This window comes from Argentina anserina, chromosome 7 (assembly GCF_933775445.1).
Source record: "Argentina anserina chromosome 7, drPotAnse1.1, whole genome shotgun sequence".
NCBI lineage: Eukaryota > Viridiplantae > Streptophyta > Magnoliopsida > Rosales > Rosaceae > Argentina > Argentina anserina.
In genome coordinates, this window is record NC_065878.1 from 21,665,468 (window position 1) to 21,679,935 (window position 14,468).

The 14,468-nt window shown below is 37.4% G+C and overlaps 2 protein-coding genes across 2 annotated transcripts; one reads left to right on the forward strand and one right to left on the reverse strand.

Moving 5' to 3' along the window:
- Positions 1–1,182: 1,182 nt before the first annotated feature.
- Positions 1,183–7,965, reverse strand: LOC126803903 (probable serine/threonine protein kinase IRE). The gene is made up of 16 exons (XM_050531627.1): positions 7,475–7,965; positions 7,294–7,361; positions 7,005–7,181; positions 5,549–6,895; positions 4,935–5,107; positions 4,479–4,728; positions 4,221–4,313; positions 3,993–4,133; positions 3,790–3,882; positions 2,948–3,235; positions 2,692–2,780; positions 2,439–2,490; positions 2,300–2,356; positions 2,066–2,218; positions 1,729–1,809; positions 1,183–1,633 (listed from the first exon to the last, which is right to left on the reverse strand). The coding sequence occupies exons 1-16, from the start codon at positions 7,878–7,880 to the stop codon at positions 1,547–1,549; spliced, it is 3,555 nt and encodes a 1,184-aa protein (XP_050387584.1). The 5' UTR covers positions 7,881–7,965; the 3' UTR covers positions 1,183–1,546.
- A 1,073-nt stretch (positions 7,966–9,038) lies between these two features.
- On the forward strand, positions 9,039–14,450 carry LOC126803904 (mitochondrial intermediate peptidase, mitochondrial). Its single transcript, XM_050531628.1, is given in 18 exon segments — positions 9,039–9,240; positions 9,327–9,410; positions 9,512–9,562; positions 9,692–9,746; positions 9,882–10,020; positions 10,153–10,207; positions 10,620–10,796; positions 10,798–10,840; positions 10,981–11,076; positions 11,676–11,795; positions 11,905–12,030; positions 12,196–12,351; positions 12,455–12,571; positions 12,884–13,009; positions 13,101–13,168; positions 13,345–13,480; positions 13,608–13,767; positions 14,128–14,450. Coding segments are annotated over 18 exon segments (2,142 nt in total). The 5' UTR covers positions 9,039–9,058; the 3' UTR covers positions 14,379–14,450.
- Positions 14,451–14,468: the final 18 nt, after the last annotated feature.

The following is a 14,468-nucleotide window of genomic DNA, read 5'->3' on the forward strand; positions in this document are numbered from 1 at the left end:
AGATGGAGGTACAAAGAAAAGCAATTGCAAAAACCCTAGGAAAGAGGTTGTGGCTCTGATGCTACTCATGGCATATGAAACTTGCCTCAACTATTTGTTTATTTATTCTCTTTTTTTTTATTTAATAGGCCTCCACGTATTATCGACTACAATTAATTTTAATTTTGATGATTAATATAATTAATTTTAATTTTGATGATTAATACAATTAGTCTCAATCTTTGTTCATTAGTACAATTAATTTTAATTTTGATTCTTAAAACAATTAATTTAATTTTAATAATTAGTAAAATTAGTTTTAATTTTTAATGATTAGTCAAATAAAATTTTAATTTTATTAAATAATATAATTAATTGTACTTTTAATAATTAAAATTAAGAATGGTCTCAACTTGTTTGAATTAAAAAAAATCTATATTAGATAGAACAACTTGCAATGTGATTGCTTCAATCATTTTTATATTATACTATCATGTCAGTTAAATGAGGTATACTCTAAAATTTGAAAGTGAGAAAATATAATTATTTTAATTAAAATATTCGAATTGCCTTCTTAATTATAAAAATAATCTTAATTACTAAAAATAAGAATCTAATACTAAATTATAACACTTAAACATATAATGACATATTTAAAATCTTAAAATATAATTTACGGGTTTGAGACGATTGATATCACATCGATGAATAATTCAACTTTAAAGGGGTAAAATTTTAGTCCTAAGCCCTCAGTCTTTTTTAGCATTTTAAGTTGAAGATGACCTAACCGTTTTAATTGGAAAGAGATAGGTCATTTAGCTTCATGTGATTGTGTAAAAAATAAAGGCAAAAATCAAATATACCGTACCAGAATAGAGCACCGTATTCATATAACACATTTCCAAGGATTCAAAACACGTTGTTTTAGTTTAAATCCCCACTTACAAATACACATGATACTTGTAAACTAAGGAAAAATCAAAAAACCAAGTGCGTCCTTGTATCACTTGCCGTTAATTCTCTTGCATAATTAAGCATTCCACACGACCTCCACTTCGTATTCCTTACGGCGCATTACACAACAAAGCTTTATCTTACTGCTTGGTTTACGAACAAATGAATTATGAGCAAAGAAGCATTCTAAATTTTCGAGCTGCTCTTAGACAAGAAGATATGTATCTTAGAAAGAATATGATGCTTAACTGCCGATTTTAGAAGAGCTCACTAACAAAACAAGGGTACAAAAATTTCTCTACTAAAACGATATATACAAGAAACTCGCGTGATTAAGATTGAAAAAGAAAAAGAGAGAGACTAAAAAGATCATTTGCAATGGAATGAAGTGCAACGAAATAAGTGGATGATTCCAACTATACTAGATTCAAACTCGATCAGACTACCTTTGCCTACTGGAAAAACAACTGTTTTTTACCAAACGGATGAGGCAGTTACTAACCCATATTTTCAACTGAAGACTTTTTCAAGAAACTATATGTGAAGAAGCTGATAATGAGAGCACTAGATTGGAGCCTGTAGGGGTTAAAGGCTTATTGCAGAAGTTCTGTTGTCATGGAACAGATGGCTTGGAGGCTTCTGATGATTCCTTGGTCTTCACGACAAGATCATAATTGATGGAAGCCAGCTGAGACAAGTTCTGAGAACAGAAAGCAAAACTTTCAGCTCGAAATTGGAATGTGATGAGGTGAGATAAAGAGCTATTTACGCAACATTTCATTTCTGTGCACATACCTTAAATGAGAAATTACTAAACGAGTACTGCACGTCAAGGGCCGGAGCACTGAAGTCCGCCAAACTACCACATTCATCCCCCTGTGTAAGAGATACAGATGGTCAGAACACCAAACCGGCCAGTAATGTCACTAGGGTGTAAGAGAGTCAAACTTGGATCAGATGGTTAATTTGACAGACATTTATAGCTAAACTATTAATCTTCGAAGCATCATTATGAAAAGACTTTTAAGTCACTTCCAACCTCAGTTTTTGGGGGCATGCTTCCATCCCTTGTAATTCCATATAAGCTCAATGTGCATTAAAATTGAAAATATAATATATAGAAACATCTTACATCTTCATCTTGAATATATGAACCACTGCTGCATGTTTCAGTTAGGTCATCAAAGTCACTGCCTCCATTAACATGCTCATCTTCTGGATTCCATATGTACCGGCTCATGAAATAACTTGTGTCATGTGCATCTGTTGAGGGTATGAACATAGCCTGCAGCCAATAAAGGGAGTCTCACGTATCACTGATTTATGAAAATCAATTCAAACTTCAACAAAGATAACTTGAAATGACCTTCTGCCTCGCAAGTGTATCCCAGTTAATATCCTTGAAAAATATATGCTGCTTAACCTGCCAGAGAAATCAAACACTTAGGTTAACCATCATCGTAACGTGCATGTAACTTCTGTCAAATATTTATTCAACAAATTACCTCCCTAGCACCTGTAGCTCCAAGTCTTTGAACTGGGCTTTCAGTAAGTAATCTAACAAGGAGTGTGGAGGAAAAGTGAGAATAAAGAAGATAAGCGGCTTTGAAAAATGAGAGGATTGCAGGTACTTTTAATCCAACAAAAGAGTTCTTTTAAACAAAAAGGACGGACAAATTTTGTTAGTATCAGATATTCACACTAGTGTTGTAACTAGTACATCCAGAAATTGAACAGATCTCTTCATATTATTCTTACTGGTCTATTAAGTCGTATGCTTCTTTGCTCATCTCCTCAGGTACCTTAGGCCAGGGGATATCTCTGTTTATTATGTTGTTGAAAATTTTCTGCAATAAAGAAACATATAAGTACATTGTCAAATTGGTCCCCCATTGGTTTTGACTTAAAAATAACGATTAAAAAAGTCACAGTTCTAAGAATCAAAGGAATTCATTCAGATGTTAAGAAGTCAATGATGCACATTATAAGCTATTCTGCAACTTAGATCCACTACCTGAGGATGTTCTGCATTGAATGGTGGAAGCCCAACAAGTAGCTCAAAAAGTATAACACCCACAGACCACCAATCAGCAGTTGCACTATGTCCCATGCCAAGAAGTATTTCAGGTGCCAAATAATCAGGGGTGCCAACAACCGAGTGTTTTTGGCGCTGTGACCTCTCAGATGAAGATGGACTTTTCGGTTCATCATCTCCAACCAAAGCAGTATCACCAACTGATGGACCTGATAAGTCATCCGTGCTGCTGATTAGACCAACCTTGGAGAGACCGAAATCTGTCAACTGTAACGGTAATATATTAGCAGTTTTAAGAGGGAACAACTAAAGTCTTCATGGTGTATGCATAAACTTCACTTCCTGAACATGTTGGAAAATAAGGCAGCAACTATACATGTCAAAATGAAATTTGACAAAACCGAAGGTAGTCACCATGTAGTACATAGATTGCATGACCATCATTAATAAAAAACGGACGATGCAACTATAGCTGCTATACTTCTACAAATGTAGGAAATTCATCAATACTCGGTGAACCAAAATTATTAACCAGGATTCAGAGGAAGTGACTTGCTGATGGGAACCTGTCTTTAAATATAAATAAAAAAGCAACAAAGCCAAGTATGCTTGAAAATACAATATATAGAGACTAACAGGCAAACATGAAATCATTCATCTACTTTCCTCTAAATTCAGGTTGATGGAGGTTGCTTTTGTTAGATATAAACATCCCTTAACTTGCTAGAATGTGAGATGCGGAATTATATTAATGATGATGATAGAAGGCCACAATGCTTGTACTATTGGCATTGTACATTCTAAAACAGCAAGATATTGACCTTGATGTGACCATCTTGACCAATCAACAAGTTGTCTGGCTTCAAGTCTCTATGAATAACATTTAATGAATGCAGGTACTCCAAAGCAAGAACCTGAGAAAGAAGAGGGTATCAGTCATGCTGTTTAACATCAACGAATATGAGAAACTTTAGGATTGAACAGAAAAATATGAATCTGGGGAGGTGAAGATCAGTTTCCTTACAACTTCTGCAATATATATACGGGCCATATCTTCATCTAAGCAGCCTAGATTTTTTAGTAAAGAGTAAAGATCTCCACCATTTAAGTACTCCATGACCAGATAAAGATTTTCCCTGCAGGTGAAGGAGTAGAAAAATCGGACCTGCTCATCATCAGAATGTCAGAATACTTAAACAGATGTACACTAGCAATGAATTCTTAGTACAAACACAATTTTTGGCTCACTCACCACAAAAGGATTGCGAACCAATATAAGGATATTACGCTCTGCCAAAATACTTTCAACTGCATTCTTACGAATCATATCAGCTTTTTTTAAAACCTGATAAAAAATGTTACACCATAATGAGTAGTGAAAACAGACTCTCTCAAGCTTGAATGCTGAAAACAGCAAAAAAGTCCATGTCCTTAGTTTTGCTTCCTTTTAATATGGAAAGCAAAAGAAACAGTGTTCAGCATTTTCATAAGTATGTAAAAGTAGGCAGACCTTAATAGCAAATAAGTCACCGGTTGCTCGTTTTCTGGCAAGAAAAACTCGTCCAAATGCACCCCTGCTTATTGGTTTTATTATTTCAAAGTCTTCAATAGATGTTCGATCCTTAGAACACGGATTCATGGGGCTGGTACGTAGACTACGAACTGTATCATCTTCCACTGAACTTTCTTCGTCTGCCATACCATTTGATGAATCCAATTTCTCATCTTCTATCTGCCCACAAAGATGCACATATTTTTCCCTGTACAGTCAAAATTTGATATCACCAGTGATGCTTCAAAGATATCAAGTAATAATCGATCATTGTGGTAACATGAAAAGTATAATAGGTATAGAAGTAAAAGTTCACTAATTTGTTAACGGCCAAATTGAGACAACCTTCTGAGGAAATTTCCATTTGAATAAATTATAAATCACAAAAAAGTTTACAGTTTGATTTCAACTCACTGCAATAATTTTTCAATGCGTCTTCCAAACGTCTCAACAACAAGGGCATCCACCTTCCTGTCCTGGATAGCATATTTTAGGTCTTCTAGTCGGTCAAGCATATACTCCAATGCACTGTACTCGCAATTGCTAACATTTGCAACAGAACGAGCAATATCCAGTAGCTTGTGTATCTGTCAATCCATGGTCTGATTATTAAGAACATGATGGACATCATAACATAAAGGTCATGACATTTCCAACAAAAGAAATCAAATGATGAAAATATTCTGTATACTATAGAATGAAACAAAGGCAACAAGCCACGAGACTAAGCATGTATTAACTGGCAGACATGTCTAGCCATAGAACACCACAAGAGCTGCACTCTAGGGGTGTAGTTAGACACTCAGAAGGTGAAAAGAACTAAGAACTTGAATACAAGTAAAACCTGAGAAAAGAAAACGAAAAAAAGGGTTTTACAAAATCCAGATACTCTTACAGGAAAGTGCATTCACACATAAAACTTTCAGCTGCTGAGTCATACAATTAATGAGACATTCGAGTTTGAGAGAAAAAGAAGTATTGCCAAAAATGCAAAATTACTGACTGATGAAGAATTATAAGCATGGCACCTGCTGACAATTCTCAAGTTCTGGTATTGTACCCCTTCCGTTCAACAGCATTTCAATATGACTGGTTCTAGGAGTTAGAAGTGGCGATCTTGGCGTGGAGCTTCCCCCTGAAGAGGTTCTGGTGCCTTGTTCAGGTGTCAAAGCAGAACTTGCTTCACATGACATGTCAGTGATAATATTTAGATCTTCCATGACAAAAGAATTGTCAGCATCAGGAACACAATCAAGCATCTCTTCAGGGTAACGAGGAAGCATCTCATTTTGTTTAGGAGATGAGTCATCTAAATCTTCAGGGATACTTTTCCTATTTTTGGCAATAAAATCTTCATGGAGACTTGATGGATACACTTTTGTGACATCTACACTTGGCTCGTGTGAATCAACATTTTTTGTTATTCGAGAATCCATTATCCTTTCAAGAGCTTCAGCAACTCTTTCAAGTCTTTCATTCACAGTTAAGCCCTTTAAGTCACATCTGTCAGCAATTGTACATATTCGAGAGTGCTCCTCTACATGTACAGTTGGTATTTCAACCTCACATATCCGACAGATCATCAAATTCTCATATGTAACATTTTGTGGCTCACCAATTGAAACCCAAGATACTCTTTGTTCACTAGTGGAAATCTCCAAGTGTTCATGATGGGATGGTGGAGAAGCTGAATTTTCAGTATGGTAGTCACCACAAGTTTTTGTTTTATCTTTGCCATGAAAATGTTCTGATTTATCCTTCGATGGTGTATCAACAGTATCAGCTTCCTTTTGCTTTTTCTCAGCAGCCGATGGAAGTTTTTTCCAAGATGACATTCTATAGCTACCAGTAGATTCAACGCTCCTGGCTGTGCTAGCCTCCAGAACATCAGCTTCACTTGCTCTTTCTAGATCACGAGATTTCTTAAGCTTCTCAGTAGCATCTTTCCCACTAAACTTATGTGCACCATCCATAACTTGTTCCGGATAGACACCAAGGTCACTGAGCTGGTGAAGACTAAGAATGTGCTCTTCCTCATAACCACTCTCTTTCTGGAACTGCACAAGCCGTGTGCACCGAGTAAGAATAAAAAGAAGACGAGTATGCGCTTGTTTCAGGGCTCCCATTGGTAGCTCCTGACGCCGGTCGTCCAACTTCTGTACAATGCCTTCACACTTTATCCAAAATTCATTAGCAGACATCTTTGCACACTGCCGGGCAACAATTAGCAGATCTTCAAAATCCTCTTTCCATTCAGGATGAGACTCTGAAGACTTTTCAAGTGTTCCCACCAAATCACCCGCAAATGCACCTAAATCAACATCAACCTCATCCTTTAACCTCTCAAACCTTGCCCTGAGCGCCACCATAACCTCCTTAAAAATTATCCCAGCAGCCACAAGATTTAATGGAATCAGATGCAAACAAAAATTAAAACTCCGAAAGACATAAACAATGTACATACAAACATGAGGGTAATGTCACCTCCATGTGCCCAAATGCTCGGGACTTCCACACCGGAAACGGCCTAACTCCTTTCGAATTAAGTTCATGAGAGAAACTCTTGATGTCAGGTGTCCTCTTCTTTCGTCCACTCGTAACTCGCAGTATCGCCTGAAACCGAGGCGACTGCATTTCTTTTGTGAGACCGGCATGACTACCCTGCCAAGAATACAATATGCATAAAACCAAATTGCAGTGAAGCTCATGAGCTACCTACATTACACCAACCAACTAATTCATAAGCAAAAATTCATAGACAAATTAATTTTACCTCCAACACAGGATTCAGTGGCGACGGAGTTCTCATCGATTTCGAATGACTCGAGTGTGCAAATTTCACTATTCAACAACATTGTAAAACATTTTCCTAATTAATTTCAGAATTGAAAAATTCATAAACTCAAATTGATCAACAATTTCATGGAGAAAGTTAAAAGAATCGAAAATCGGACCTGGTTGGGGATTTGGCTTGACCGTGTAGTTCATGTGGTTCGGTTCCTCGCCGAGAATTGTAGGCTCGCCGGCGGAGGAGGAGAATCGAAGCGGCGACGGCGCCGATCGAGTCCTGATGTGATTGAGCCCTAGCGACGCCGCTAATAGGATTGGCGTAGTCTCTCTACGCTCCAGGAGATCATCGTCATCGTCGTCGTCGTCGTCGTCTTCGTCGTCGTCGGCTTCTTCTTCTTCGCTTTCTTCGTTGACCTCGGCCAAATGCCTAGGGCTTCGGCGGATCGGGATCGGAGGAATCTTACGGAGCTTGGCTTTGGACGGAGAGGGATGAGTCGGAGACGAGGCGGCGGCGGGGTCGGAGGTGGAAGAAGTCGGATGCGGTGGCTTTGGATTTGGATCGCTCGACATGGAGAGAAGGGTTCGGGTTTGGGTTCGGGTTCGGATTCTTCATGGGAATTTGAGGGGTTGAGAGATAGAGAGAAGGGAAGGGTCAGTGTGTTGGGGATCGTTTCGCGCGAAAATGGGGATGGAGCGTTAGAGAGTGACACGAATTATGTGTTTTCGGTTAAGCGGGTTTGAAACGTGCTTCCCGCTAACCATGTACTTGGCTGCGTTCCTCTGTGGTCGTGACCACTGTAATCGGCTGGGGATCTGGATAGCCATAGCCCATAGGGAACCTGACAGGCTGACACGTTTGGTATCGACAAAATTGAGAATAGAATTAAGATTATTGAAGAAATTTCGTTCCCCTTTCAAAAATAAAGAAATTTTATTCTTCTCGGTTCCCTAACTTCTCTTACTCCCAAATATGTTTTTCAAGAACAAAATTTATTATAGATATTATTGCAAAGACATGACACTCTTTTGGTTATCAGACTCTGATAACAGCATATCCCTTTCAACTAATTTTGTTTGAAATTTAGAATGTAGTTGTTTTAGAAACGTAATTTTCTTTAATCTTGTTGCAAAGACATGATGTTATGTGAATTAGTTTTCACTTTTTTGACATCTTCAAAAGACTAATTATTTCAAAAAAAAATTGAAATTTAGTTAGTTTTTTGCTAATTTTGATCTCCAACATAATAGCTAAAAAAGTACTAAGTTTACCTTTAGTTAAAATGTAAAGTTAAATTTGGTTAGAGTTAAGAAGAAGAAAAAATTTCATTAAATTTGATAACGTTAAATTTACGGTTCAATTTGAGTCTAAATATATATAAGAACATAACTCATTAGCAAGTTGACTATAGTTAATTTTTAGTTATTTATAGCTACTAAGATAACTCTTACTGTTTGAGATGTCCTAAACTCAATAGTCGTCTCTCTTTAACTAGTTTTGCTTTATATAGTTGTAATTCCATAATTTGGGAAGTAGTTGTGTTAGAGACATAATTTTCTTATTTAATTGTCGAAAAAAAATTATTATTTTTGATGCGGAAATAAACTAAATAATTTTGTAGCCCTCCCTATCGGATCCCTCGAATACAAACCCGTATTCAAACCCGACCCGTATGCGCTTAAGTAATTAAACACACTGCACAAGTAGAACACTCTACACGACGCCGCCACACTAAACCCGCCCGCCAAAAATGCTCAACCTCCTCCGCAGCTCCGCCTCAAAGCTCCGACTCCGATCCGCCACCATATCATGCAATCCGGACCCTCTCCCGACCCGTCGCCACCACTCCTCTACCCCCACTGGTCTCTACGGCTTCCACCACTTAAAGTCCCCCAAAGGCTTCCAACGCTTCGTCGACGACGCCATCGAAAGGTCCCTACAAACTAAGCTCCGGTATCCATTTTATCAGCTGCGGATTTCAATCAAGCTCAAAATTTTGATTTAATCTATTTTTTCAGGTCCGGCGAGCTGGTTGAGTTCATTTCCGGGATGCCTTCGTCAGCTGAAATTATCAAAGCCATGGATGAGATTTCCAACACAGTAAGTTTTGATATTTTACTGCTTTACAAGATTTACTCTTTACCGATCGCTTTGTAAGAGTGAATGAGCTAATTGCATAGTGTCAATTGTTCAATTTGATAGGTTGCTGTGTGGTAGACTCTGCAGAACTTTGTAGACATACACATCCAAACGGGTTATTGATCTCTAAATTTTTCGACTTTTTCGATATTACATTTCTGTATTTGGAGGTAATGTAGTTATTGTTTTTGTCAAAGTTACAGATTTTGAATTTTTTTTTCTTGGATTTTATCGATTGGGTCAGGGAATTTGTTGAAGAGGCAAACAGAGCTTCGATGAGGATTAATGAATATCTACATGTGAGGTGACGGTGAATCCTGTGTTGTCGAATTTTTCTTCTTCATTTTCTTCTGCAGTAAGTAATTGCCTGTGTCTGATTTGTCTTTTTTGTTGTTGTTGTTGTTGTTGTTGTTGTTGTTGTTGTTGTGTTATAGTATCTGAATACAAATCATACTTTGTTTAATGCTGTGAGGAAAGCTGAAGAAGAGGGCCATTTGCTCTCCAAGGAAGCTCAAAGGGCGGCACATTACCTCCGCGTTGACTTTGAGAGGGGTGGAATCCATGTTCCTGCTGGTATCACACTCTTCATTTTGTTTCACTTAATTACTGTGCTGTTGCAAATGTTCTCTCTCTCTCTCTCTCTCTCTCTCTCTCTCTCTCTGTTTTTTTTTTCGGGCTAATAATATGTATGTCTTTGTTTTGCAGAGAAATTGGATAGAGTGAATCAGCTGAATATTAAAATTTCAGAACTTTGCAGAGAGTACGTGCAAACTTAACCTATCTTCACATTGACTTTATTGATAACGTCTCACTACCAAAATGAAAATGTTACTTCTCATGATTTCTTCCCTGTGTATTTATGTACTACATTTGCGAAAATGATAACGTAAATTGCACTCTGTTTTCAGAACTGCCTTAGCATTTACAAAAGTACATTTGTTACTATGATTAGGGCTCCTTCACATCTATTCTTGTTAAGTGACATGAGCATAGTTTCATCTGGTTCATTAGTTAATGCTTAGAGGAGCTTAAGTATTGTTTGTACGTGGTGGAGAATTTGGTTACACTGCTTTCTTATTCTGCTATGTTATTTATCAGATATATTAGTGTTAAAAAACAGCTTGCCTATGAGACGTTACTTTTCCTTTAAATGAAGTTCTTTCTGAGTGCAGGTTCAGTGAAAATATCATCAGAGACCCAGGTACTGTAGATATATTTCCAGCATCACATATGCCACAAAGTTTGCACCATCTCCTCAATCCCGTCTACCGTTCCAGATCTACAACGTTAACTGGATCATTGGGCCACAGTGGTGCCACGAAAGAAAAGGGCATTCATATACAAACAGATACACACTTTATCTTCCGTTCTTCAATGGGCTTCAGATGATGAGGTAACTTCAATGTTGAAAAAAGTATTTTTCCTGCTTTCTGAATCTTCAATACAGTAGGGATTAAGAGAACTGCAACAAACTAGGTGAATTGAGCAAAGTGTGCAATTTGACTACTAATTTCAAACCTAAATTGCTTTCAGGTCAGGAAATTGGCATATATAAAAGGAAACTCTGTTCCTCATGCAAACCTTCGCGTTCTTGATAATCTTATAGCTACCCGCCATGAGCTAGCTCAGGTTATTTATTTCCCTTTCTAATTCATGACAAATATCCTACATGGTTATGAATATAAATAATAATTAGTAATAGGATGGCCAAAACATTATTGGGGGTTTCTTCAAGTGTTCAAATATAGCACACCCAGAGTTCTAGTGTAAATTTTCAAAGCAATCTCTAATGATTCACTGAATGAGTTTTATATGAAACTTCAGTAATTGGGTGCGACATGCTTGTACATCATTTGTTCTTAGTTATGTATTGACGTTCATGTTTTAGTCATTATTTTATATTAGGGGATGTTGTGTTCCTATTCTTTAGTGGTTCATTGGGATCGACTTGAATAGTTGGTGCCTGGCCCCATAAGGTGGGAGGGGCCAGTGGGTTCCCCTATCCCTACAGCTCTAAATGTAAAATTGGATAATTAAATTTATTTGTATATGCTTCTGGTTCCTAAGAAATCTTCCTTTCTGGGAATATTCCATACTGCTCGTGGAAACATCTTCTCATTTTGTTTGGTTATCTCTGACAATCTGTAGAACTTAATTCTTTGTAGGAATTGCCTTTCAATTATAGTTTTTTACTTATGTGCATGCTTTGTTTTTCTTTGTAACCGCAGATAATGGGGTATGGATCTTATGCTGAATTTACTGTGAAACCAAACATGTCTTCATCACCAGAAGTTGTGATGTCTTTTCTGCAAGAGTTGAGCAAGATGGTTAGGCCAACCGCCAATGAGGTATTAAGTCCTTTATATGACATTATTCTGTTCGAAATAATTCTACCTTTTATTGGGCTGAAGATTAATTGCAGCTTTCCTGTACTAATGAGAAGTAACTCAACTTTAGGAGTTTAATAAAATTAAGGCCTTCAAGAGAGAAAAATGTGGTCAGACAGATGCAGATTTAGAACCTTGGGACGAGGCATACTACACAGCAATGATGAAGTCTTCTGCCTATCACTTTGACTCTTCAGTATGTTAGGCTGTTCGACTTTGTTTTATTTCATTCCATCTTATTTTAAGGAAAACATGGGTGATGGCAACATCTTCTTTGAAAGTTGTTTCTATCTTAGCAGACAATCATTCTATGAGGGTCACAAAGGAAATGAAGGCTTTAACTCTCTTCCCTTCTATGCAGGTTGTAGCATCATACTTTTCTCTGCCTCAATGTATCAACGGTTTGAAAGGGCTCGTGGAGTCCTTGTTTGGTGCAAGGTTTCATAGCGTGCCAATGGCACCAGGTGAATCATGGCATCCAGATGTGCTTAAAATGTCTCTCCATCATCCTGAAGAGGTATTTTCACTGTTAAATATAGATGTGATATCTGGAGATCACTGTAATGATTTAGTTTGCTTTATCTTCCTGATTATTGACTAGGATCTGCGTGCTTAAACAGGGTGATTTAGGGTATCTCTATCTGGATTTGTACTCAAGGAACAACAAGTATCCCGGGTGTGCTCATTTTGCAGTTAAAGGTGGTTGCAGTGTTTCAGAAACAGAATATCAACTTCCTGTATGTCAATAAACATATTTGTTCTTGTTGAGTTATGTTTTTTTTTTCAGAAAGAATCAACTGTATTCTTAGCTGTATTTAACCATTAAGAAGGAACAGGTGCAAAGTAAGGGCTGAAAGTACTTCTGAACCCTAAAAAAGTAACTTTTGAACATTTGTCACTTTGATTGATTTGCATTTGCTTCAGAGAAACTCTGGTCTAAAGAGAGTTCAGAGCTGGTCCCTCTCTGTGAGGCAATTACTGGATTGGGTTTTAATGATGATTCCTTTTTCTTGTTTTTCATGCATCAGAAACTCTTACTTTGCTCGCAGGTCGTTGCCCTTGTTTGCAATTTTTCTTCTTCAAGTAGTTCATCAACTGTGAGGCTAAATCATTGGGAATTGGAAACTCTGTTTCATGAGTTTGGGCATGCTCTTCATTCGTTGCTTTCAAGAACGGTATTCTAGAAAGTACCTTATGACTGGGAGGCCAGCTCTATGCCTCCATTTGTTTATAAACTCTTACTTTTGCAACTCAATTTTTGTGTAGGACTATCAACACTTTTCAGGTACCAGAGTGGTTCTTGATTTGGCAGAAACTCCATCCAACCTTTTTGAGTGAGTTTGTCCATTATTCTTTATAAAAAATTTAATAGAAAAATGTAGTTGAATATATTTGAAATCAGTCTTGTTTATGCGTATGACTATGACTTTTCTCCTTTTAGAAGTCTTACAATCATGACAGAGAGAGTAGGCTGGTTATGAACCTGATAGTAATTATTTTGATACGCAAGGTACTACGCTTGGGATCATCGAGTCTTGAAGACATTTGCTAAACATTATTCAACCGGGGAAATCATCCCGGAGAAATTAGTAGATTCAATGCAAGGTGCAAGAAAGATGTTTTCTGCCACAGATTTGCTACGTCAGGTTATTTACAAATGAATGAGTGGTAAACGATAGATGATCCCTTAATTCGCGATACACTATGACTACCTGAAAATTACTAGCAAAGGAGATTGATATATGTTTTTGTTGTTGTATTCCTGTTTATCAGGTTTTTTATGCTGCCGTTGATCAGAGATTGTTTGGGGAACAACCAAGCCCATCGACAAGTTCTATTGTTGAGGATCTGAAAAGAGAGTATACTAGTTGGAAGCATGTGGAGGGCACAAACTGGCAGGCCCGATTCAACCACCTCCTGAATTATGGCGCAGGTATGCTGAAAATTTTCAAACTTTTCGACTTTGGTTGAATGCCAAAGAATGACATTATCAATTAGTAATGTTGAGTTTACTAGACCTTCACAACTTAAACAAGATTCACATCAACGAACAAGATCTAGTGATAAGTTATGGTTGTGGCTATAAATCACTCCAAAGTATCAGGATTTTAACAGATATCAGATTGCCAGAGCATATAATTCCTGTTTATAAATGAATTTCTATTAAAATTTGTATCCCCAAATGTCACAGCTTCCGATGTACTTAGTGGCTGGAAGGCTTATTCAATTTCAGTGATACGGCATCTTATTCTGTAAAAATTTCTCTTGGCTGATATATGTATTCTTCTTGCAGGGTATTATAGTTACTTGTATGCCAAATGTTTTGCTGCTACGATATGGCAGAAGCTGTGTCAGGAAGATCCACTCTCATTAACGACAGGAACTGCATTAAGAACCAGATTCTTGCAGCATGGTGGCGCCAAAGAACCAGATGATTTGTTAAATGGTCTCGTAGGAGATGGGATTTTAAGGGACTGTAATGGAGGATTAGTTCCTGATGTTACCTGTCTTTGTAACGAAATGAAATTCCTGGGGAAGAGTTAAGATTTGAAAGAACAATTCGAATACATATTAAGCTGAAACATTAGATCCGAGTGATTTTGGGTGGACTTCAAATTGTGGCTTCTCCTCACA